We start from the raw sequence: 27457 nt of genomic DNA on the forward strand, positions 1-27457 counted from the left end.
CACGGACAGGCACAATCACATACCTGTACGTGCCTGGGGGGTCCGATCGGGACCCCCCCCCCCCCGGTACATGCGGAGGTCGGGTCCGCTCGGGGAGCGATCCGGGACGACGCCGCGGCTATTTGTTTATAGCCGCTCCGTCGCGATCGCTCCCCGGAACTGAAGAACGGGGAGAGCGGTGTGTAAAGACGGCTTCCCCGTGCTTCACTGTGTCGGCGCATCGATCGCGTCATTCCCTTTATAGGGAAGACACGATCGATGACGTCATTCCTACAGCCACACCCCCCTACACTAGTAAACACACACAAAGTAAACTCCTACAGCGCCCCCTGTGGTTAACTCCCAAACTGCAACTGTCATTTTCACAATAAAGAATGCAATTTAAATGCATTTTTTGCTGTGAAATGACAATTGTCCCAAAAATGTGTCAAAATTGTCCGAAGTGTCCGCCATAATGTCGCAGTCACGAAAAAAATTGTGATCGCCGCCATTAGTAGTAAAAAAAATAAAAAAGCAAAAAAACTATCCCCTATTTTGTAAACGCTATAAATTTTGGGCAAACCAACCGATAAACGATTATTGCGATTTTTTTTACCAAAAATAGGTAGAAGAATACGTATCGGCCTAAACTGAGGGAAATTTTTTTTTTTATATATATGTTTTTGGGGGATATTTATTACAGCAAAAAGTAAAAAATATTGCATTTTTTTTCAAAATTGTCGCTCTATTTTTGTTTATAGCGCAAAAAATAAAAACCGCAGAGGTGATCAAATACCACCAAAAGAAAGCTCTATTTGTGGGGGAAAAAGGACGCCAATTTTGTTTGGGAGCCACGTCGCACGACCGCGCAATTGTCTGTTAAAGCGACGCAGTCCCGAACTGTAAAAACCCCTTGGGTCTTTAGGCAGCAATATGGTCCGGGGCTTAAGTGGTTAAAGAGCAGCACAGTAAAGTCTTTTGTTGAGGACTTTTTAAAGCCCAATTCCCATCTTTCCCCCTTTTTCAGAGGTCTTCAGACCACATGACATTAGGAAGACGTTCCTTTGCATATATTCCCCTGGGCAGTCCTCAATGATGCAGAGTATCGATTATGTATAACACAGAGCGCAGTACACCATGGTGGCACCCTGAAGGGTGGGTCCAAGAAACCCTGTACTCGCAGTATGTCCTCAGTCTTCCAGTGTCATTCAACTGAGAAAATAAACTGGTCCAAACACATACAGCAGGTGTCAGCACTGTATGAACTGACTATAGTATACAACACTGTGTTCTGTAGTGAAACAAAGACTTCCTATCCGCATCCCAGAACAAATTGGAGTTGGGCCGAGTGCTTCTCAGCCATTCACAGAAGCACTGTATTTTCTGAACGCATACAGGACGTCCTCGTATTGGTGACGGTGGAGAGATCAGTGGATAATGTCATGATATCCACCTGAACTAATCCAATAAATGGATTAGCAGTGCTCAGCTTGACTCAATTTTGTTCTATGAGAGAGAGAGGGGAAGTCCCTGTTCTACTGCTGGCAACACAGCACTGTATACTCTATGTAGCTGAGGCTATATACAGGTCATACAGTGCCGACAGCTGCTGCATCCGACTGAAGGAAATAGTCTGGACCAGCTTTGTCCAAACAAACTAATGACCGTTTCAAATGCATTTTTTTTAATTGGTCATTAAAAACCGATCGTGTGTAGGCTTCCAGAGCATTTTTTTGCGACAAAAAAAAAAATGGGCATTAAAAATGTAGAACTTGCTCTATTTTTTTTCACGTTGTCGTTTTTCTCGTCATGAAAAAAGGTAGTGTGTAGGCTTAAATGGCGGGGGGGGGGAAACGTGCATGCTCAGAAGCAAGTTATGAGAAGGGAAATTTGCATAATTAGCGCAAAGGGTGGCGCCATTCGTATGGAAATTCCCCTTTATAGTGCCGTTGTACGTCACCGCGCTTTGCTCAAGCAGAATCACGCAGAGAAAAACATCGTTTTTTTTCACCCCATGACATGAAAAACTGTTGTGTGTATGCGGCATAACTGTTTAAAGTTCATTAAAACATGGAATTAGGTTTTAAAATCCCCCCAGGTAAATAACTGCTAGTCTTAATTCAACATACCTCCACTCCTTCTGAGAAGATGAAAAATGCTGTGAAGATCAGGAACAGACCATTCACAAAACCTGCCAGGACCTCTGCCCGGACGTATCTGTAAGAAAATTACAGAGATGCATATAAAATTCTGTATACTTGGTACTGTCAGGAAGAAGTAAAATCCATTTAACCAGTTAAGCCCCGGACCAATATGCAGCCTAAAGACCCAAGGTGTTTTTACAGTTCGGGACTGCGTCGCTTTGACAATTGCGCGGTCGTGCGACGTGGCTCCCAAACAAAATTGGCGTCCTTTTTCCCCCCACAAATAGAGCTTTCTTTTGGTGGTATTTGATCACATCTGCGGTTTTTAGTTTTTGCGCTATAAACAAAAATAGAGCGACAATTTTGAAAAAAATTCAATATTTTTAACTTTTTGCTGTAATAAATATCCCCCAAAAACATATATAAAAACATTTTTTTCCCTCTGTTTATGCCGATACGTATTATTCTACCTATTTTTAGTAAAAAAAAAAAAAAAAAAAATCGCAATAAGCGTTTATCGATTGGTTTGCGCAAAATGTATAGTGTTTACAAAATAGGGGATAGTTTTATTGCATTTTTATTAATTTTTTTTTTTTACTACTAACGGCGGCGATCAGCAATTTTTTTCGTGACTGCGACATTATGGCAGACACTTCGGACAATTTTGACACATTTTTGGGACCATTGTCATTTTCACAGCAAAAAATGCATTTAAATTGCATTCTTTATTGTGAAAAATGACAGTTGCAGTTTGGGAGTTAACCACAGGTGGCGCTGTAGGAGTTAGGGTGCACCTAGTATGTGTTTACAACTGTAGGGGGGTGTGGCTGTAGGAATGACGTCATCGATCGTGTCTTCCCTATAAAGGGAATGACGCGATCGATGCGCCGCCATAGTGAAGGACGGGGAAGCCGTGTTTACATACGGCTCTCCCCGTTCTTCAGCTCCGGGGAGCGATCGCGACGGAGCGGCTATAAACAAATAGCCGCGCCGTGGTCCCGGATCGCTCCCCGAGCGGACCCGACCTCCGCATGTAGCGGGGGGGGGGGGTCCCGATCGGACCCCCCACCCGCTAATAGGTGAGGACGTACGTGTACGCCCATGTGCCTGTACGTGCCATATTGTGGACGTATATGTACATGCGGGGGTCGGGAACTGGTTAAGTTTAAAAGTATTACTCTCAAAACAAATACACTTATAAAATAAATAAAAAGGAGAAAAAGTCGTTTCGTAAGTGTCCTTATTTTAAAAAAAGTCAGCAGCTGCAAAAAAAAATAAAAAAAATGGTCAGTCTTCTGCTTTAAGCAGCAGTAGTAAGAGAAAGTGTGTGATGGGAGACACAAAATAGATTTACACTGGGCCTCCAGTGGCAAGCATAGACAAGTGTCCTAACCATATCCCACCAAAATATTTCTTTATTAACAGAGAACTATGATAAAATCTCAATATTCTCCCACAATATACACCAAACAGGATAAGCAAACTGTAGCAGGATCCGAACTGATGTATAAAGATCCTGTTTCCACTGCAAGCTTTTTCAAATATTTACACAAATAGACCTCATTAAAAAAGGTGCGCTCTTCCAATTACTGCCTACATGAAACTATGGTACAAATCAAAAAACAAACATTTAATAACCTTAAAATGTATTATTAAAGCACAAAAAACACCATGACTGTTGAAACTTGGATTTCGTTAACATTAGACCAACAAGAACCTTTAAAGATCACCCCTTTCCATTTCTAGGCATTTGTAACACCAACACATTAACTACTGATTGGCAACACCACAGAAAGTTCATCTTTCTTGTGGAGCAAATATGCTTCTAAAAAAGAATGGGATTTTTTTTTTTTTTAACCCATAAATAATACTTACCTAGGTGGATTCAGCATCTGTCCCACGTCGCATCTTCGCCGAGAAACGAGCATTGCCGATGGCTCGGTTCTCTCACCTCCGAGTGGATAGCTGCTGCCTGTCAATCAGCAGCCATCTCAGTCCAGGCACCTGGTGGATCAAGACTCCCAAAGTCGGTATGACACGGTGCCTGGACTGATCTTGGTGACGTCAGCAGAGAGCAGACTTCCCAAAATTACTGATCTTCCCCAAATTACTAACTTGAGCCCCATCTCTTTCCAGTGATGTCCACGAGTGTCCAAGTCATCTGGCACACTCCTCCCGATCGCCTGAGAAACAGCAGCGGCGCCATTGGTTCCCGAGGCTGTCAAAGTCAGCCAATTAAGGGAGAGAGGGGGACGGGCCAGGTCGGGGCTCTGTGTCTGAATGGATACATGGAGCACTGACTCGACTCAGGTGCCACCCCATAGAGAGCTGCTGGCTGAGGGGGCACTCGATAGGAGGGAGGGGCCAGGAGCTGCAAAGAGGGGCCAGAGAAGAGAAAAATCTGGGCTGCTCTGTGCAAAACAAAACCAACTGCACAGAGGTGGCAAGTATAACAACATGTTTGTTTTTTTAAACAAGACTTTACAATCACTTTAGAGCTGCAGCATATTATAAATTAAGTCTTGTTAATTATGCTTTGCTGGCCACGCCAGAGGGGGGGGGGGATATATTTCTGAGTGCCTGAAACACAGACAACATAGAATGACAGTCACTAATCATATTTAAGTGCGAACAACTTTCTTTAGGAGACTGCTGCTATAGGAAAATCTGTTTAAGTACAAGAGGGTGTTGCATGACAGGTCGTATTTGGACACTGCAAAGGTTGTGATGGTGGTATAGAACTGACCAACAGGGAAACTACTCTTCAATAGCCTGCAATGCCAAGCTGTGGTTTCCAAAGCGAGCAAAGTCCTTTCTCGTATTACGAGAAGTGAGTGAGAAATCATTATACCCCTGTACAAATTAGTAGGACCTCATCTGGAATATAGTTCAGTTTTGAGCACCAGTTCTCAGAAACGGTATCAGGGAACTGGAGTGGGTGCAGAGAAGGGCAAAAAATATATATAAGAGGCATGGAGGAGCTCAGCTATGTGGAAAGATTAGAGGAACCAAATCTTTTTCCTCTTGAGAAAATAATGGGGGGGGGGGGGGGGGGGGTGTGATCAACTAAATACATTAGTGGTCCATATAGTGAACTTGGTGTTGAGTTATTCACTTTAAGGTCATTACAGAGGACAAGGGGGCACTCTTTACTTTTAGAGGAAAAAAGATTTTAACTCCAAATACGGAAAGGTTTCTTCACAGTAGGAGCTGTGAAAATGTGAAATAAACTCCCTCCAAAAGGTGGTTCTGGCAAACTTGGGTTTGGATTATTTCCTAAAATGTACATAATATAACTGGCTACTAACATTAATAGATAAAAGTTACATAGTTAGTCAGGTTGAAAAAAATATATAAAAAAAAAAAAACTTTTTTGAACACAAGTTAAACCATAAAAACAAAATTATCATACAATCCCATATACACAATCCTATACCCACAGGTAGGCAAAAAACCCCAGCAAAGCATGATCCAATTTTCTACAGCAGGGGAAATAATTCCTTCCTGATCCCCCGAGAGCCAATCGGATTTTCCCCCGATCAACTTTACCTATAAAATGTTAGTACTCGGTTATATTCTGTACATTTAGAAAAGTATCCAGGCCATTTTTAAAGCAATCTACTGAACTGGCCAGAACCACCACTGGGAGGGAGTCTATTCTACATCTCTTACTGTGAAGAAACCTTTCCGTATTTGGAGATAAAAATCTCTTTTCCTCTAGACATAAAGAGTAGCACTTGCATAAATATGTTCTGGAATAAGAAAACCAAAATATTAATTTACTGCGTTTTGTCAGGTTAAGGCTCAGTTCACACTGCTGCCGTGTAAATTACATCAGTTTTTGAGTGCAATCGTGGTGCGAATTTGATGCGAATTGAAGTCTATGGAGCTGAATTTGCACTGCACCAAACTCGCTCAGGACCCATTTTTTAGCCACATCAGAATCGCACCGCATTGATGTGAACGGCCTTCATTTAAAACAATGTTATTTCAGAGGACATGCAAACCTATGCATTTGGAACAGCTCAAAATTATATTTTACATCAGTGTAAACTAGGCCTAAACGTATTCTGCAATTCCTAAACTGTTAATGTATTGTTTACATTATTAATTTATACTGCATTTCACAGATAACGCAGAAGCATTCACATCAGTTCTAGCTCCTTTGAAAGCTTAGAGTCCAATGTACCTTGCAGTGTGACATATGCATGCAGTCAGTACAGACAATTGTGATAGAAAACGGTAATTTACAGGCTTTTAAAGAGAAAATGAAGCACACAAATAAACTTACTACAAAACAGAAGAGCATACAAACTCCCAGGACTCGGCACCCAAATCCCTCAAGATAACAATACAAATAGATCTTACCCATATGAGAAAGCTTCATTTGTTTTCCACCTGGATATTACAGAAGCAGCTAGTCCAGCTAACAATGCTGTACAGTCGAAAAACATATGGAAGGAATCTGAGATCAGGCCTAAGCTGAAAAACACAAAAGAAACCGGTTATTACTAAAATGTCACAGACAGCTCTTTGAAAAGGACTTACATGGACATATAATCTTTTCAAGAGGTTGTTTTTTTTTGCCAATTACACTACAGTATATGCCTCTACCTACATCACTATATATATATTAGCTGTGCTTCTCACATTGCAGATCTATTAGGTCAGCCAACCGAGTAAAGACAATGAACCCCCTCTGTGGCCAACTCTTTATCCCCAAAAAAATAAATAAAAAAAGTCAATCCCTATTGCATACTAGCACATTATGTGAAACTTGCCTTAGAACAAAGCCCGCCAATGACACGCGGTCACCGCTGATGGTGCTTCTATTCCCCCCTAGTCTTTTTTCAGTACCTTTAAGCAAGTCTTATTATAGGTTCACCTATAAGTAAAAAATCATGCATGCGAGTTTACTCCCACTTTAAGACCAGAGTGTTATTTTAACATATTTAAAAAAAAAAAAAAAAGTGGAGAAAGGCTGATCTGAAGACACACACACACACACACACACACACACACAACCAGCATGTTTTTGGAGAGTGGGGAACACACAGGAAACCTATGCAAGTACAGAGAGAACATGCAAATTGACTGCAGACAGTGTCCTGGCTCAGATTTAAACCAAGGACTCAAGACCTGAAGGAAAGAAATGCCAACCATTAAGCCAATGTGCTGTAAACCGATTGGAAAAGAAGTGGTGACAGTCAGATTCTGGATTGACTTTGTGATTCATCAAGTCTAACCATTCATGGGAGAACATCCACCTATGTTTGCTGATCTCTTATCAACCCAACAACTACAAACCAAAAATTCTTTCCAACTGCTGTTTTTTCCAGAACACAAGCTTCAAGCATATTGGCTGTCCAGCATGCTGCCAGATTTCTATTTCCTATACTAAAAGGCTTTGTTTTTTTTTGCATCTGTATTGTTTCTAATGCTATATCCTTTACATCACCAAACGTAGCTCAAGAGACGCTCATGGTTGTTTTGCAAACTTTTGCATAATACACAATGATGGTTAATTCACGTACTGATAAACAAACACATTAAAATTATGAAGTGAGCACTAGACCATTGGATGATGAGTGGACAGTTCCCTTTCAGTAAAATCATTAATTATAATACAGGATTTATGTAGCACCAACATTATAGTTCTAAAATAGTTTAAAACAAGATGGTTAGGAAGCCTGGCTAATGGGAGCTTACAATCAAAAAGGAAGTGCTACCGAAGGTAATGGCTGTGAAGTAAATTCCTCCTCCAACGGACAAATACACAAAAAGCTTTAAAATGCGACACCCCCACTGACATAATACCTACGCCAGAGTTACAAAGATAAAAATCACACGCCTTTATGTGTATTTGAGCAAGTGCTTTCATTCCTCTCTTTAACTTGCACATTGACCTCAATAAATCATATGTGTTCCTTTAAAGTGTGTCCAAGGCCAAAAAGTTTCTGTTTTGGAGAGTCGAGTAGGGAATGGTGTCAGTATTTTTTAGATGGCTAAAGCCTGAAGTAACATTGTAATTAAATATATCATACATGGATCACACTGGAAGAAGTATGACTAAACCAGCGTAATAATTGGTCTCCTAGTATTTGTTAGCGTCAACTTTTGTCTATAAAAGCAGGCAGCTGTTGTGTAAAAAGGTTTTATTAACCACTTAAGACCCGGACCATTATGTAGGTCAAGAACCTGGCCAGTTTTTGCGAATCGGCACTGCGTCGCTTTAACTGACAATTGCGCGGTCGTGCGATGTGGCTCCCAAACAAAATTGGCGTCCTTTTTTTCCCACAAATAGAGTTTTCTTTTGGTGGTATGTGATCACCTCTGCGGTTTTTATTTTTTGCGCTATAAACAAAAATAGAGTGTCAATTTCGGGAAAAAAATGCAATATTTTTTACTCTTTGCTATAATAAATATCCCCCCCCCCAAAAAAAAGAAGATATAAAAAACATTATTTTTTCTCAGTTTAGGCTGATACGTATTCTTCTACCCATTTTTGGTAAAAAAAAAACGCAATAAGCGTTTATCGATTGATTTGCACAAAATGTACATAGCCAGATTCAGAAAGACTTACGCAGACGTATCTACAGATACGCCACGTAAGTGCAAATATGCGCCGTCGTATCAATGTGCCGTACCCACAGAACTAGATACGCCTGAAAATAGGCTTCCTCCGACCGACGTAACTTTCCTACGCCGGCGTAGCATGGGCGCATATTTACACTGGACGCATCTGGCGCTCCCATTGATTTCCTATTTAAAAATGCAAATGAGAGAGAAACGGCGATTCACGAATGTACGTGCGGTGCACGCAAGTCGTACGTCCGGCCTAAAGTTATTCCATCAAAAAGCTGGTTTATCTCTGCACCAGACTTGCACAGGTCAGCTGGAGAGTAGCTACAGCAGCACCGTTACGGATGAGCTAAGCAACCCCACTTGCAGGACAACACATCTGTGCGCCAACATGCCAGGGGCAGCCGTGGTGCTAGCACTACTAATGTGTCCACCGGCACGTAGGAGGGCACGGGAGAGTATATACCGCATGCGCATGAACGTCTTTGGCATGGGTGATCCGGAGGTGTATCGCATCTTCAGATTCAGGTGCAAGTGGATCTTTTCAGCGTACAAGTGGAGTAGTGGCTGGGATGTCACAATCCACCATGAGCAGATGCGTGCACCAGGTTGTCCCCACAATCCTCACACGCATTTCCCACCACATCATCAAACACACCCATGAGCATCTGCGGCAGAAGGCAATGCAGGATTTCTTCAGAATTGCAGGATTCCCACGCACCGTGGGGGCCATTGATTGCACACGTGGCACTACGGCCCCCACGTGCCACAGAGCACATATACCGTAAACGTAAGCATTGGCATTCCATCAATGTACAGGTGGTAGCCGATGCCAAATGCCTCATATGGCACGTCAGTGCCAAACACCCCGGGGGCCAGCCACGACAGCTACATATACCGCCAAAGCAACATCCCAACAGAATTCGAACAGAGTGTGTATGGGAACAGCTGTCTGGTTGGTGAGTGACATGGGAGTCCGGCATGACTGTCCGACCCTATGATTCAGACATCACGAGGGGCACATGCACGACCAACATCCTCCTGTCTTTTCCTTTCTAGGTGACTCTGCATATGCACTTGGGCCCCATCTCATGACTCCATTCCGGAATCCCCAAACCAGAGGAGAGAGAAACTACAATGCTGCACACATACGTACCCGTGCAGTGGTGGAACGCACATTTGCCCTCCTGAAGTCCCGCTTCCGATGCCTGGATAAGTCCGGGGTCACCCTGTTGTATTCCCCAAACTTTGTGTGCCAGATCATCGGTGCATGTTGCATGCTACACAACTACGTCATGAGAAAGGGCCTGGAGATTGACATATGTGATGACCTGACCCGCGAACCACACAGTCCCCCCCCCCCCTAACCGAGGCTACCCCGTCTGCTGAGGGAAGAGCAGTCAGGAGATTCCTCGTGGTAGGTATCTTTGCACACTAAACACACACACACACATTCATCATGGCACAAGGAGAATGCATGCATGCACACCACTGTGGTCCCTAGCTCACACACACACCACATCCACTTCACATTGGATTAGCCGAAGTCCACCATGCAGGACTTGGGAGCAGCAACGTCGCGCCAAGGCCCCAATGGTGTCGCTGTCCATTCATACCACATTCACACGGTCGTGGGGATAACTTCTCCCCGACGACCCAGGGTGACACACCTTACTGGCAGGTATGTCACCCCCACATTCACACACCAGTCACACTGTAGCCTGCACTACTGACCGTGTGCAGTCGTAAATAAAATAAAAGGCTCATGACCGGAGCAGAAATCAAATAAAAAAAAACTCATATCCTGAGCACAACAAAAAAAAATACGGCACTCATTTGCCCTGACGTGGGCTGCGCCTGGTGCCACCTCTCTGGCTACTCAGCTGCCTGGGGGAGCCTCGGGTGGGGGCGGGGCATCTTGAGGTGGCTCATCCCTAGGTCTGCCACTCCTGGCATGTGATGGCTGCCTGCCCTCCAAGGCCACGGCAATGCAGCTGAGGAACCGATTGGTCTGTGCATCCTCAGCTGGCGGGTGAAGTTGTGACGCTGGTTGCGCTGCCTCCCCTCCTCCTGGATAGCAGCCGTGTTGGCCTGGACCGCCACAGTCAGGGTCTGAACCTCTGACACCAGGTTTGCTGTGGTGGCCTGCAGCTCCCCCAGCCAGGTGACCACTGCAGCACAATTGCCACCGACATCCTGCACTGCATCTGTAATCTGTGCCGAGGAGGCCAGGCTGTCAGCCACCCTGTGCAGGTTCCCGGCTATTTCCCCCATATGCCGGGTCTGGTCCCTTGCAATTTGTTCCTGCACGGAATCAGGAACACCCCTGGTCTTCCGTGTCGCCTTCCTGGGGGCAGAAGATACTTGGGACCGGCTGTATGGTGAGGCCCTTGAGGGGCTTCCCCTGCTGGGGGCTGAGCCAGAGGGGCTTCCCCTGATGGGGGGCGAGAGGAGAGGTGTGGGCACTCCCCTCCACCGCTGGATCTTGGCTTCCTAGGGGGTCAGGCTGAGGATGTTCCCGGGGAAGATGGCGTGGGATGGCCAACCGGCAGCAGATGGCCCCGCTCCCTCCTGCACATCTGTGGATGACAAAAAGCATTCACATGTTGGTGGACCCACACACTTGTCACATGTTCCCTTCCACCCCCTCACATGCTACACACCGGATAGGGGATAAAAAGCACTTACCTGTCCTCGAGGCCTGATCAAGGGAATCAAAGCCCTCCACGCCCTCCAACTGCTCCCTCTCCAGACACCGGGCAATCACCTCCTCCTCCGGGGTCAAGCTCACCGCACATGGTGGTCCGCCCCCCCTTGACCCTCTGGCTTCTTGATGGCGGCCACCTTCTCCCGAACCTGGCACCTCAGATCATTAATTTTTTTTATTAATATCCTCGGCGGTCCGGGACTCACTGTCAAGGGCACTGACATCACTAGCTATGGTCTCCAGGATGAACTGTTTCCTGGCCCGGCTGGTATTGCAACTCTGGGCACCATGGAGGAAGACGTCAAACTTCTCAATGGCAGAGATGAGGACTGCCTTCTCCTCTGGCGAGAAATTCTTATTCCTCCTGTCCTTCTCAGAATCTACAGCAGCCATCGCACCGCAAAAGTACCTTGCTCAGGGGGGGGAAAAAAGCAGGATGTACTTTTGCGTCGGACGGGTGCATGTCTAGGTGTATTTATGCGCTCGGCGTAAGCCGGTGGGCCGGCGTATCCCAGGAAGTTGTGAGCATGCGCACAGGGAAGCGATCATGCGTCCACGTTACTGCGCATGCTCCTTAGATGATACGACGGGTGTAAGCCACTGCTCCACGCTCAGGCCATCATTAGCATAAAGGTCACACCCATTTGACACCTTTCAGGGGGGAGGGGGGTGGAGATACCTGTCTAAAGACAGGTATTTGCACCCACTTCCGGCCACACAGTCTCGGGTAAACTGCGGGCATGACGTCACCTCCCGTCCCCGTTGTGTTCTAGGAACACTCGGCTCTCAGTGCACAGCAGGAGCCAATCGGCAGGCGTAGCGCGACTCACGCATGCACTGTAGGGAACCGGAGCGCTTCACTTCCTGGTTCCCTCACCGAGGATGGAGGGGGGGGGGGCAGCAGAGTGACGAGCGATCGCTCGTCCTCTGCTGAGGACAGCGCTGGACTCCAGGACAGGTAAATGTCCTAATATTAAAAGTCAGCAGCTGCAGTATTTGTAGCTGCTGGCTTTTAATATTTTTTTTCAGTGGACATCCGCTTTAAATTCAGACATAATGACCAAGTCACATGATTTTTTTTTTTTTTTTTTTTTTTAAACGATAAAAGATGAAGCTTTCTTGAAAAACAAAACAATTACTACATATTGTGGCATATCAGGAATTCATCTCGGCCCCTTTCAGACAGGCAGGATCGGACTGCTGATCCCCTTCTGAGCTGAGCAAAGTGGCCAGATGACAGGTTCATGTCCTCTTTGCTTATGCAGAGTGGATACGGACACAACCCACTCTGCTCTATAGGCGATTTTCCTCAGATTCTGCCAGATAGAGGGGGAACAAATCCCCTGCCGTTTGTTTTTGCCGGATCGAACTGGAGGTAGGCGGGTGTAAAAACAGACAATTTCATTGGAGGTAGGCAGATGTGAACAGACAAGACCATTTACATGTGCCGCTCAATAGAGGAGAATGGAGGATCCAATCAGGTCTGTCTGAAAGACGGACCCGATCAGACTGCTCGTGTGAAAGGAGCCTTATACAGACACTTTTGTTGCCACCATCTTTAATACAAAAAAAAAACACTGCACTCCACATATTGTATATGCTCATACATACTAACAAATGTTTGCTGGTGGAGAAATTTTAAATGGCATAAGCAAACAGCTGGATGCACAACTTATGTGATATCAATCATCTTGCCTACAGTGGACATGCAGCACGATTAGATAGAACCAGTATATTCAAGTGCTGAGCAAGCTGTTAGAAGTTTATAGATTCTGAATAATAAAAATGAGTGCGTCTAGCACAGCTTTACAGCTATCCAAACAACCTTAGTAACCTTATCCACTAAGGTAAAACAAGAGACTGGTTCTGATGTGCAACACCAATGTGACTAAGGGCTATTTGGAACGAAAACAGAACAAAGGACTGGGGAAAAATAACTAATAATAATCTCAAGATTATATAGCAAGCAGGACAAATTCACTTACAGCTTTTTGAAAAGGTCAGGCATCTGTTGAACACAATAGGGCCAATTTATAGGAGTAAAAAAAGCCCTCTACATACAGATGTAATCCAAAAGGTCATTCCACTACAGTATCTCACAAAAGTGAGTACACCCCTCACATTTTTGTAAATAATTTTACTATATGTTTTCATGTGACAACACTGGAGAAATTACACTTTGCTACAATGTAAAGTAGTGAGTGTACAGCTTATATAACAGTGACTTTGCTGTCACCTTGAAATAATGCAACACACAGCCATTAATGTCTAAACTGCTGGCAAAAAGCGAGTACACCCCTAAGTGAAAATGTCCAAATTGGGCCCAAAGTGTCAATATTTTATGGTGCCACCATTATTTTCCAGCACTGCTTTAACCCTCTAGGGCATAGAGTTCAACATGGCATTCATGGTTCCCTCAATGAACTGTAGTTCCCCAGTGCCGGCAGCACTCATGCAGCCCCAGACCATGACACTCCCTTCATGTATTCTATGTGCTGCTCCCCCCACAGCACCTCCAATACTCACCTGTGCCCCCTCTCAATCCAGCGATGTTGCACAAGAGCCCTTGGCTGTCCTGGTGCTCCTCTCCTTATTGACAGAGAGCTGCAGGAGCAATTGAGGGGAGAGCGGCAGAGCCAAGCGGTAGGAGCCATTACACATCAAGCAGCTTGCTATTGGGTGAACTGGTCATGAGGAGAAGCCAGGAGCACTGGAAGGGGACCCAAGAAGAAGAGGATCGAGCTGCTCTGTGCAAAAACCACACAGCAGGAAAGTATGACTTTTTAAGCAAAACTTTTGATACCACTTCAGGCCCTGGTTCATATTGATGCAATTTGACATGTCAAATCGGCGGCAATTGCTGGGATGGCAGCGTCAGAACTGGTGCCGCACCAATTGCCAAAAGTAGTTTCTGTACTACTTTTGGCGATTTCAGGGAGAGATTTCCATTAACATCTGTGCAGAAACCTGCACAGATGTCTCTGAAATCGCCCCCGAAGTCGGGACTGACATACAGGAATGAAATTACACGGGTTCAGCTGAACTTTCACAATTCCATTCCCGCACTCAGTGTGAACCTGGGCTAAAGAACATTCAATGAGTTAGAGTGAAAATACTGGGACTATAATAAATCTCAACTTCCCACTAATAATAGTGTTGGATGTCATGAGAAAAAGTAGTAGAGACTTCAGGCAACTGATTCAAGCACTTCAGCTCAGTATGCAATTAGAAATCCAGCGGTTTCTGTTTCATAAAATTCAATGCTACACAGAATTTGGTGGGGGTGGCTTTTATAGTCACTGCACAAAAATAAAGCTTTACAAATGATTTGCCGATTTGGGACTCCTTTCATTTATGCCACAAGCAAAACATACATACACATGCGGTCAAATGACTCATTACCTGTTGCTCCATATTCCATAAAAGAGTTCCACAAAAGCAAAGGATAAATTCAAGCAAAGAAAGCCGAATAAATTTCTTGATGTAGAATCAGAGAAGATGGACCTGCAAAAGTAAAAAGATACAGATGAAGCAATAGGTCATCCAGCTACTTTAAAAACACCATGTTACCATTCTAAAGCCTGTTTTGACTAATGAAACATTTTCATGACAAGTCTTGAAGATCCTGCTACTAAGCATGTTTACATAGAGATGAGTCAGTGTAACTAAAGGATTGTTTCCTGCCAATGTGGTCAGAAAAGAATGTCTGCTCACACTGGTTCAGGAAAACTACTCTGCCTGCATTTTTATACATAGTTATTGGCTTTCAATGTAAATATGCAATGCAGGTAATTCCTGGAGCTCAGTTTTAAGTCACCAAAATGCGATTTTTGCTCTTTGGGACACCATTATAGATGTATATAAAACTTGTCATCTGAAAACACCTGCTGAGCCCATTATGAGGTGTTCCCACTCCCTATAATGGCATTTTTATTTCTTTTATATTCTGGAAAATGTCACAAGAGACGTGGAGACACCCAAATGTCCCAGGCCAGGTACAACCCAAAGAGTTATGACAGGGAGATGTCACTGTAGGGAGTATCCAACACCTATAACCCTGACACATCAACCCACACTACACCTAGTCTGTAGTAAAAGAGCATTTGGGTGGACTGGTACTTTTAGTCCTTCGGAGTGGTGCCTCAACATAGCATAAGACAGAATTCATTGTAGATAAAAAGTCAGCAGAGAAGGACACGACTAGGTGAAGCGCATCCAGCACCAGATATACACTCACTGGCCACTTTATTAGGTACACCTTACTAGTACTGGGTTGGACCCCCCTTTGCCTTCAGAACCGCCTTAATTCTTCGTAGCGTCTGAGTAGATTCAACAAGGTGTTGGAAACATTCCTCAGATTTTGGTCCATAGTGACATGATGGCATCACACAGTTGCTACAGATTTGTCGGCGGCACATCCATGATGCAAATCTTCCGTTCCACCACATTCCAAAGGTGTTCTATTGGATTGAGATCTGGTGACTTTGGAAACCATTGGGGACAGTGACCTCATTGTCATGTTCCAGAAACCAGTGGTGAGATGATCTGAGCTTTGTGGCATGGTGCATTATCCTGCTGGAAGAAGCCATCAGAAGATGGGAACACTGTAGTCGTAAAGGGATGGACATGGTCAGCAACAATACTCAGGTAGGCCGTGGCATTTAAACAATACTCATTTGGTACCAAGGGGCTCAAAGTTTGCCAAGAAAATATCCCTCACACCATTGCAGCACCACCACCAGCCTGAACTGTTGATACAAGGCAGGAAGGATCCATGCTTTCATGTTGTTTACACCGAATTCTGACCCTACCATCTGATGTCGAAGCTGAAATCGAGACTCAGACCAGGCAACGTTTTTTTTTCAATCTCCTATAGTCCAATTTTGGTGAGCCTGTGTGAATTGTAGCCTCAGTTTAATATTCTTAGCTGACAGGAGTCTCACCCGGTGTGGTCTTCTGCTCTGTAGCCCATCTGCTTCAAGGTTCATAGATGGTTTTCTGCATACCTCAGTTGTAACGAGTGGTTATTTAACCACTTAAGGACCGCCTCCTGCAGATATAAGTCGGCAGAATGGCACAGCTGGGCACAAGCACGTACCTGTACGTCCTCTTTAAGTGCCAGACCGTGGGTCGCAGGCGCACACCCGCGGGACCCGATCGCCGGCTGAGTCCCGCGATCGGTCCCCGGAGCTGAAGAACGGGGAGAGCTGTGTGTAAACACAGCTTCCCTGTTCTTCACAGTGGCAGCTTCATTGATCGTGTGTTCCCCGATATAGGGAAACACGATCAATGGCGTCACACATCCAGCCCCGCCCCCCTTTAGTTAGAAAAACGTATGAGATCACACATAACCCTTACAGCACCCCCTAGTGCTTAACTCCAACACTGAAATTTTAATTTTCACAGTAAACAATGCATTTTTATAGCATTTTTTGCTGTGAAAAGGACAATGGTCCCAAAAATGTGTAAAAAGTGTTCGCCATAATGTCGCAGTCACGAAAAAAAAAAAATAATAATAATTAATAAAAATGCAATAAAACTATCTCCTATTTTGTAAACGCTATACATTTAGCGCAAACCAATCGATAAAAGCTTATTGACTTTTTTGCCAAAAATAGGTAGAATACGTATCGGCCTAAACTGTGGAGAAAAAAAAACTTTTTTTATATCTTTTTGGGGGATATTTATTATAGCAAAAAGTAAAAAATATTGAATGTTTTTAAAAATTGTCGCTCTATTTTTGTTTATAGCGCAAAAAATACAAACCGCAGAGGTGACCAAATACCACCAAAAGAAAGCTCTATTTGTGGGGAAAAAAAGGACGCCAATTTTGTTTGGGAGCCACGTCGCACGACCGCGCAATTGTCAGTTAAATCGACGCAGTGCCGAATCGCAAAAACTGGCCAGGTCCTTTACCTGCATAAAGGTCCTGGTCTTAAGTGGTTAAGTTACTGATGTCCATCATCTCAAACCAGCCTGCCTATTCTCCTCTGACAACACTTTCCTCCACCCAACTGCTGCTCACTGGATATTTTCTATTTTTTGGAACATTCTCTGTAAACCCTAGAGATGGTTGTGTGTGAAAATCCCAGCAGATCAGCAGTTTTTGAAAAAATACTCAGACCAGACCATCTGGCACCAACAACCATGCCATGTTCAAAGTCACTTAAATCACGTTTCTGCCCTGTTTTGATTCTCGGTTTGAACTTCAGCAAGTCATCTTCACCACATCTAGATGCCTAAATGCATCGAGTTGCTGCCATGTGATTGGCTGATTTGCAATTTGTGTCGCGCAACAATTGGGTGTACCTAATAAAGTGGCCGGTGAGTATATATTGTTAGGTTTAGTGTATGCATGATATGCAATGTGTGTGTTTAAATACTTACAGTTAGGTTTTACCTCTCTTACAGAACACAGTAAGAGCAGCTTCATTTTTGTTTTGTGAGGGTTAGCCATGCTTTGCCATAGACTTCTATGAGGTCCTGTGGTTTTGGTCCAGTTTCAGAAAGCACGCCAATACTCCTGCACGCTTTCTGAAACCACACCAAAACTGTGGGACCTCATCGAAGCCCCCCTAAGCCCCCAGACAATGCATTTATCTGATTTGATTTCCAGAAGGACAGAACTATCTTTGTTCAGGGATCATCCAGGCTATACACTTCCTGCACAGAGTTGTAGCTCAGATGACCCTCCCATGCCAATCCGATGCCTGGGCAGTTCTTGGCCATTTACAAATGTCTTATACAGAAACATGTCTCACTTTGTCACAGTCTGATAAATAGGTGGGAGAGGAGACTTGGGAAATGCTTCCCCCTGCCTGCAGCAGGCAACAGCTCAGCTTAGGAAAATCACTTACTAAAAGATCGACTTAAAATGTCATCATTTACCACTGCTGAAGCTGAATTTGACAAACAGTGCAGCCTGTAAGGTGATGTTCAACATGCTTACAATCTGCATCTTCACCAGTGTCCTTTGTGTGGGCAACTAAACATGTTATCACCCAAGATTGTCTTTAAGGGTTCATTTGCACTTTAACACACATTAAAGCGCCCACCGATTCAACACGCTTACAATCTGCATCTTCACCAGTGTCCTTTGTGTGGGCGACTAAACATGTTAGATGTCTATCACCCAAGATTGTCTTTAAGGGTTCATTAAAGCGCCCACCGATTCAACACGCTTTTTCAATGTTTTTGATGCTTTGCCAAGTTTCATTAAATGTCCTGTGTGTGCTTATTTTTTATTTGTTTTAAAAGGAGCCCAGTAAAACCCAAGCTCAGTAGTAACCCTATTCATCAGATTCCCAGCTACCCTCATTCAGCAGATCCCCAGGTTATTAGTACCCCCAGCTCTGCTGATCCTCTTCTCTCGGGTTCCCCCTCACCAGATGTGACGTCTGCACCAGACACTTGCAGAATATATACACACACAAACTGGAAGTGACCACTGATGACATCTTCCCGGTTCGCTTGTTGGTTTCCCAGTGCATCCTGGGATATTTTACACCTGCAGTACCTCTAAAAACACAGAGAATGGTGAAAGTCTCTCAGAAGCTTTGGATGCTGTAAACGATTGTTGTCAGACTTTTATGGAGGCTTTGGAGATGCTCCGAAGCATCAAAAAGAGACATGAGGTTTAATTTTTTAACACCATTATACCCCAACATGTGAACAGGACTGTAAGGTAACCATTATATTTAGTCACAGGAGCTTTAAAAAAGCGTGTCCAATGCAACAGTTTAAAGCAAATGCAAACGAGCCCTCAGGAAGACCTGACGGCTGGGTGCACCCTACGCTGCTGCAGCCTGGGGGGGGGGGGGGGGTCCACCCACACGCCACGTCATTGGCTACAACCAACGACTTCAAATAGTATAAATGTTAGGAGAGAGGGAGATTTCACCCCATGCACTCCTGGACCCTCCCTCCGCCCCAATGGCAGAAGAGTTCGGTCCAGAGCCCCCCAGTGTGTGATGCCTCCTATATACACTGGAGGTCACTGTACATGGCCAGCAGGTGTAGATCCATGGCTGATGATGTACAGTGTGGCCCCTCTCCCCCCGGACACACACACATATACAGTACAGTGTGACCCCTCTCCCCGGACACACACATACACACACACACATATACAGTACAGTGTGGCTCCTCTCCCCGGACACACACATACAGTACAGTGTGGCCCCTCTCCCCGGACACACACACACATATACAGTACAGTGTGGCCCCTCTCCCCGGACACACACATACAGTACAGTGTGGCCCCTCTCCCCGGACACACACATACAGTACAGTGTGGCCCCTCTCCCCGGACACACACATATACAGTACAGTGTGGCCCCTCTCCCCGGACACACACATATACAGTACAGTGTGGCCCCTCTCCCCAGACACACACATATACAGCACAGTGTGGCCCCTCTCCCCGGACACACACATATACAGTACAGTGTGGCCCCTCTCCCCGGACACACACATATACAGTACAGTGTGGCCCCTCTCCCCAGACACACACATATACAGTACAGTGTGGCCCCTCTCCCCGGACACACCTATACAGTACAGTGTGGCCCCTCTCCCCGGACACACACATATACAGTACAGTGTGGCCCCTCTCCCCGGACACACACATATACAGTACAGTGTGGCCCCTCTCCCCAGACACACACATATACAGTACAGTGTGGCCCCTCTCCCCAGACACACACCTATACAGTACAGTGCAGCCCCTCTCCCCGGACACACATATACAGTGTGGCCCCTCTCCCCGGACACACACAGATATACAGTACAGTGTGGCCCCTCTCCCCGGACACACACATATACTGTACAGTGTGGCCCCTCTCCCCGGACACACACACATATACTGTACAGTGTGGCCCCTCTCCCCGGACACACACATATACTGTACAGTGTGGCCCCTCTCCCCGGACACACATATACAGTACAGTGTGGCCCCTCTCCCCGGACACACATATACAGTACAGTGTGGCCCCTCTCCCCAGACACACACATATACTGTACAGTGTGGCCCCTCTCCCCAGACACACACATATACTGTACAGTGTGGCCCCTCTCCCCGGACACACACATATACAGCACAGTGTGGCCCCTCTCCCCGGACACACACATATACAGTACAGTGTGGCCCCTCTCCCCGGACACACACATATACAGTACAGTGTGGCCCCTCTCCCCAGACACACACATATACAGTACAGTGTGGCCCCTCTCCCCGGACACACCTATACAGTACAGTGTGGCCCCTCTCCCCGGACACACACATATACAGTACAGTGTGGCCCCTCTCCCCGGACACACACATATACAGTACAGTGTGGCCCCTCTCCCCAGACACACACATATACAGTACAGTGTGGCCCCTCTCCCCAGACACACACATATACAGTACAGTGTGGCCCCTCTCCCCAGACACACACCTATACAGTACAGTGCAGCCCCTCTCCCCGGACACACATATACAGTGTGGCCCCTCTCCCCGGACACACACAGATATACAGTACAGTGTGGCCCCTCTCCCCGGACACACACATATACTGTACAGTGTGGCCCCTCTCCCCGGACACACACACATATACTGTACAGTGTGGCCCCTCTCCCCGGACACACACATATACTGTACAGTGTGGCCCCTCTCCCCGGACACACATATACAGTACAGTGTGGCCCCTCTCCCCGGACACACATATACAGTACAGTGTGGCCCCTCTCCCCAGACACACACATATACTGTACAGTGTGGCCCCTCTCCCCAGACACACACATATACTGTACAGTGTGGCCCCTCTCCCCGGACACACACATATACTGTACAGTGTGGCCCCTCTCCCCGGACACACACATATACAGTACAGTGTGGCCCCTCTCCCCGGACACACACATATACAGTACAGTGTGGCCCCTCTCCCCGGACACACACATATATACAGTACAGTGTGGCCCCTCTCCCCGGACACACACATATACAGTACAGTGTGGCCCCTCTCCCCGGACACACACACATATACAGTACAGTGTGGCCCCTCTCCCCGGACACACATATACAGTACAGTGTGGCCCCTCTCCCCGGACACACACATATACAGTACAGTGTGGCCCCTCTCCCCGGACACACACATATGCAGTACAGTGTGGCCCCTCTCCCCGGACACACACATATACAGTACAGTGTGGCCCCTCTCCCCAGACACACATATACAGTACAGTGTGGCCCCTCTCCCCAGACACACACATATACAGTACAGTGTGGCCCCTCTCCCCGGACACACACACATATACAGTACAGTGTGGCCCCTCTCCCCGGACACACACATATACAGTACAGTGTGGCCCCTCTCCCCGGACACACACACATATACAGTACAGTGTGGCCCCTCTCCCCAGACACACATATACAGTACAGTGTGGCCCCTCTCCCCAGACACACACATATACAGTACAGTGTGGCCCCTCTCCCCGGACACACACATATACAGTACAGTGTGGCCCCTCTCCCCAGACACACACATATACAGTACAGTGTGGCCCCTCTCCCCGGACACACGTATCCATTAGTGTGTCCTCTTTCCCCAGACACACATACGGTACAGTGCCACGTGTACACCCCGCGTTGCCCTCACCTGATCCAGCCGGACACTTTCCGGGGCACGTTGTATTTGGGCGGCTTATATTCATCGTCCTTTATAGAGAGCGGCAACATCCTGACACCCGCTACCAGGCACACCGGACTGCTGGAACACCCGACCACCACACTCCTCCTTTATGAATACGAGGCCCCCGTCCCTTCTCTCAGGCGCTGACTGTCCTCTCCCAGCTGGCTCAGCCCGGTATTACCAATAGCTCTGATCCTTCACAACCCGTGCCGAGCTCCGGCAGCCGCTTCCTCCTTCCGGGAAGTAGCGGGCTGGCTTGACACGCAAGCACTTAGCAACCAATCACATCACAGAGAGCCGAATCAACTTCCTGGCAGAAATATGACAGCACACCGGAGAGCGCAGCGCTGACTGAGCTTTACATTGGGGGGCGGGGAAAGAACGTGCCAGCATCAAGCATGGCTGCGGCGTGCTCTACGTCGGTGCGTCCCTGCGCACGTAAGAACTGAAGAGGAGAGCTGTGTGCAGTGGAAGTAGGTTAGCTGACTTTTCTATAACCGAACCATAGACTGTGATGGACAGAGGCGCTTCTACAATCCTTATAGCATTATAGGACTCTGGTAGGAAAGTTCAGGTTCACAATGTATTAGAAAATGATGTTCTGTTACCAGTATGGCAGGCTGAGTATGTATCTGATATCAGGGAGGTGTGTAGCTTCTAATACTCCAGTATTGTGGAGTATAATAAGAGCAGGATACACTTCTCTACAGAAGGGAAAGACCTGCAGTGCATTGTGGGGGAGTGCAACCCATTCTGTCAGGGGAAAGGAAAATCTTCACTGTAGTCGCACACTCCACACCATTACAGGGTAAGTAGAAATGGAGAGACGTATACTGTACTGAGAGGTGGATTCATTAAAGTGCTGATTGGTCAGCACCGTCCATGTGACTATGCTGACCAATTAGCATCTCAGTCGTACTGGCAGCGCTAGAGAGAGAGAGAGAGAGAGAGGGGAGAAAGCAGCGGGGATTTCAAACCCTCAGACCGGTGGAGCGGTTTGCAGGAGGTAAGTACAGCGAGGGGGTCCGGTGTTACGTCACCTCTACAGATTTTCTGTAACCACTTTAGTACCGGGCACCTTCACCCCCTTCCTGCCCAGGCCAAATTTCAGCTTTCAGCGCTGTCGCACTTTGAATGACAATTGTGTGGTCATGCAACACTGTCATTTTTATTCCTTTTTTTTTTTTTTTTTGAGACCAAGCTTTCTTTTGGTGGTATTTAAAGTGTAAGTACCCCCCCAAGTAAGTAAGCTGCTATCTTTGCCTCTGTTTAATCTACAACTGCAATGATGGCGCACGTGTGATCAGTTATGACACTAGCCATTGGATGGTTTGGCAGTTTGGTTGAGAGCACAACTAATAGGAGTGTTGAAGCTGTTTTTATGGTTGAGTTTACTTCCGCTTTAATCACCAATGGGTGCGTCCGGATTCACTTCTGATTTCAGGTGGCCTAGCCCAATAGAAAGCTGTCACTTGTAATAGGCCAAGCGTTTGTGGCCAAGGCAATTCCACACCTCACAGCGACTTCCCGCTGATATCAAATGTAAACCAAAGAATATAAGATAAAGTTGAAAAAAAACGGAAAGGGCCCCCACCAATCTTTACCAGGCCCTATGGGTCAGGTATGGATTTTAAGGGGTACCCCATGTCAAAATAAAAGGGGGGAAAAAACTCATGCCCTCCCCAAATCCAGGGAGGGGGGGGCAAGCAAGTGCCGCCCCCCCCCCCCATTCCCTCAACATTTTTATATGGGCAAAGGGCCTCTTCCCCACAACCCTGGTTAGTGGTTGTCAGGGGTTGTGGGAGGGGGAATTATTGGGATCTGAAAGCCCCCTTTAAAGTGGTAGTAAACTCTGTACTACCACTTTAACCTACAGGTAAGGCTTACCTGTAGGTATAAAGAATATCTCCTAAACCTGTAAGGTTTAGGAGATATTCGCCTCGCAATGCGCCGCTGACTGCAGCGGCGCATGCGCATCAGAGATCCTCGGCTAAACGCCCAGCAGCCGCCGGACCTTGCCGGGGGGAAGTCTCCCGCGCGCATGCACGGGAGTGACGACATCGCTGCTGCAGCCAATCACATCGCTGGAGCGGTGATACCCGGAAGACACGCCGAGGCAAGATGACATCTCCCTCGGCGTGGACCAGGTAAGTTCCTCACACCTTGTTTCAAGGTAAGTATTTCATAATGAGCTAGTATGTGGTGCATACTAGCTCATTATGGCTTTTGCTTTTCAGGTGTTAAAAAAAAAAAACGGCAGCGGGTTTGCTACCGCTTTAAAAAGCGGGGCCTCCAGATCCTGGTCCTCCCTACATTGTACCCCTACTCGTTCACCCAAAAATGGGCCAAAAACATTGTTTCCCCTGAAAAAAAAAAAAAAAAAAGTCTGTACCTGATGAAGGCTCCTGCAGCTTGACAGCTCCACCGTCTGACAATTCTTCAATAACTGTTTCTGATTAAATCAACCTGGGGCATGCCATTTTTTTGTTTTCATTTTGGCATGGGGTTCCCCTTAAGATATATACCAGACCCAAAGGGCCTGGTTTGGCTTGGGGGGGGGGGGGCTCCAATTGTGTGTGTGTGTGTGTGTGTGTGTGTGTGTGTGTTTGTTTTGTTTTTTTTATCTATTGTTGCCAATTTTTTTTTCTCCCATTCAGCTGATGGCTCATTGGTTGAGGACACAGCAGCCAGCGAATAATCGGGATCCACTCTGCTCAGGTATCCCATCCCATAGGTAGCAACCATCTGCCACGTTCGCTGGCTGCGTGGAGTTCCATCGGGTCTCTGATGTAAAAACCCAGAAGCAATGTCCTTTCCAGTTTATTCAGCTGCCATGACACTGAAAATCCGTATTCCAAAACGCAGATTTTGGCGTTTTGAATACTTTGAAGTGTTTTTTTGTGTTTGTCCTTTCGGACAATTTCACAGGAATTGTTGTGATCGGCTCTCAAAAGCTGTGCACTAAAGATCTGATTATCATACAATTGCTTAGAAAGTGGTATTTTTCATCAGATTTTTCAGAACACACTCTCCTGCAAATGTATCAGTTAAGAGCGTTAAGCAGTGGCGGTTCATCCATAGAGGGCGCTGGAGCGCCGCCCCCTCTGGCTCTCACCACCACTGAGTCTAATAACATAGATTCATGCATTGCACGAATCTACAGGGAGTGCAGAATTATTAGGCAAGTTGTATTTTTGAGGATTCATTTTATTATTGAACAACAACCATGTTCTCAATGAACCCAAAAAACTCATTAATATCAAAGCTGAATATTTTTGGAAGTAGTTTTTAGTTTGTTTTTAATGTTAGCTATTTTAGGGGGATATATGTGTGTGCAGGTGACTATTACTGTGCATAATTATTAGGCAACTTAACAAAAAACAAATATATACCCATTTCAATTATTTATTTTTACCAGTGAAACCAATATAACATCTCAACATTCACAAATATACATTTCTGACATTCAAAAACAAAACAAAAACAAATCAGTGACCAATATAGCCACCTTTCTTTGCAAGGACACTCAAAAGCCTGCCATCCATGGATTCTGTCAGTGTTTTGATCTGTTCACCATCAACATTGCGTGCAGCAGCAACCGCAGCCTCCCAGACACTGTTCAGAGAGGTGTACTGTTTTCCCTCCTTGTAAATCTCACATTTGATGATGGACCACAGGTTCTCAATGGGGTTCAGATCAGGTGAACAAGGAGGCCATGTCATTAGTTTTTCTTCTTTTATACCCTTTCTTGCCAGCCACGCTGTGGAGTACTTGGACGCGTGTGATGGAGCATTGTCCTGCATGAAAATCATGTTTTTCTTGAAGGATGGTGACTTCTTCCTGTACCACTGCTTGAAGAAGGTGTCTTCCAGAAACTGGCAGTAGGACTGGGAGTTGAGCTTGACTCCATCCTCAACCAGAAAAGGCCCCACAAGCTCATCTTTGATGATACCAGCCCAAACCAGTACTCCACCTCCACCTTGCTGGCATCTGAGTCGGACTGGAGCTCTCTGCCCTTTACCAATCCAGCCACGGGCTCTTCCATCTGGCCCATCAAGACTCACTCTCATTTCAGCAGTCCATAAAACCTTAGAAAAATCAGTCTTGAGATATTTCTTGGCCCAGTCTTGACGTTGCAGCTTGTGTGTCTTGTTCAGTGGTCGTCGTCTTTCAGCCTTTCTTACCTTGGCCATGTCTCTGGGTATTGCACACCTTGTGCTTTTGGGCACTCCAGTGATGTTGCAGCTCTGAAATATGGCCAAACTGGTGGCAAGTGGCATCTTGGCAGCTGCACGCTTGACTTTTCTCAGTTCATGGGCAGTTATTTTGCGCCTTGGTTTTTCCACACGCTTCTTGCGACCCTGTTGACTATTTTGAATGAAACGCTTGATTGTTCGATGATCACGCTTCAGAAGCTTTGCAATTTTAAGAGTGCTGCATCCCTCTGCAAGATATCTCACTATTTTTGACTTTTCAGAGCCTGTCAAGTCCTTCTTTTGACCCATTTTGCCAAAGGAAAGGAAGTTGCCTAATAATTATGCACACCTGATATAGGGTGTTGATGTCATTAGACCACACCCCTTCTCATTACAGAGATGCACATCACCTAATATGCTTAATTGGTAGTAGGCTTTCGAGCCTATACAGCTTGGAGTAAGACAACATGCATAAAAAGGATGATGTGGTCAAAATACTCATTTGCCTAATAATTCTGCACTCCCTGTATGTTATTGTCCCGCTGCCGCCCACTATTCAGCTGGCCGGATGTTGAGCGCCAGCCAGCTGAATAATGGCAGCTGGTTGGCTGTACGGAAGTGCCTATCGGAGCCAGCGGCTCTGATAGGCTTTCCGAGTACAGCCCTCGGGTCCCCGGAAGCTTATCCTCGGAACGCACGGTGTGTGCGTTCCTTGGATAAAACTGACAGGCGTGTCAGCCAATCAGGTTGGCCGGTTCTGGCTACCGGTAACCTGATTGGCTGAAGCATCATCGAGGGCGGGAGAAGACATCGAGGCGAGGGTCGAGGACGTGGATGGCTGACTCCAGTAAAGGTAAGTGCCTGGGGGGGGGGGGAGGGGCACAGCGGCGACGAAGGGCACAGTGACATCAATGGGGACAATTGGCACAGTGGGGACAATTGGCACAGCGGCATTAATGGGCACAGTGGCGACAATTAATGGGCATAGTGGCGACAATGGACACAGTGGCGACAATTAAAGGGCACAGTGGCTGCGTTTGATGGCATGGCACAGTGGCTGCGTTTGATGGCATGGCACAGTGGTGACAATTGATGGCACAGTGGCTGCATTTGATGGGCACAGTGAGGCTGAAATTTTTTTTTTCCGTTTGCGCTCCCCCAAAAATTTTGAGCACCAGC

The 27457-nt window shown here is 46.2% G+C and overlaps 2 protein-coding genes across 5 annotated transcripts in view; one reads left to right on the forward strand and one right to left on the reverse strand.

Annotated features, from left to right (window-relative positions):
• The window catches only part of SLC30A7 (solute carrier family 30 member 7), a 57226-nt gene extending 34815 nt beyond the window's left edge, over positions 1 to 22411 (reverse strand). Inside the window, exons 1-4 of the mRNA XM_040359930.1 lie at positions 22050 to 22411; positions 14815 to 14916; positions 6492 to 6605; positions 2109 to 2196 (exon numbers count right to left, since the gene is read on the reverse strand). Of these exons, the coding sequence (XP_040215864.1) occupies positions 2109 to 2196; positions 6492 to 6605; positions 14815 to 14916; positions 22050 to 22129 (384 nt within the window). The 5' untranslated portion in view covers positions 22130 to 22411. The remainder of the gene's footprint in view (positions 1 to 2108; positions 2197 to 6491; positions 6606 to 14814; positions 14917 to 22049) is intronic.
• A 46-nt stretch (positions 22412 to 22457) lies between these two features.
• EXTL2 (exostosin like glycosyltransferase 2) overlaps positions 22458 to 27457 on the forward strand; it is a 38574-nt gene continuing 33574 nt past the window's right edge. Inside the window, exon 1 of one of the 4 annotated variants that reach the window (XM_040359932.1) lies at positions 22458 to 22555. The gene's annotated coding sequence lies outside the window, so the exon portion shown is untranslated. Of the gene's footprint in view, positions 22643 to 27457 lie in introns of all 4 variants that reach the window. The other 3 variants (XM_040359933.1, XM_040359931.1, XM_040359934.1) reach the window with 3 other exon arrangements.

Source organism: Rana temporaria, chromosome 7 (assembly GCF_905171775.1).
Source record: "Rana temporaria chromosome 7, aRanTem1.1, whole genome shotgun sequence".
Taxonomy (NCBI): Eukaryota; Metazoa; Chordata; class Amphibia; order Anura; family Ranidae; genus Rana; species Rana temporaria.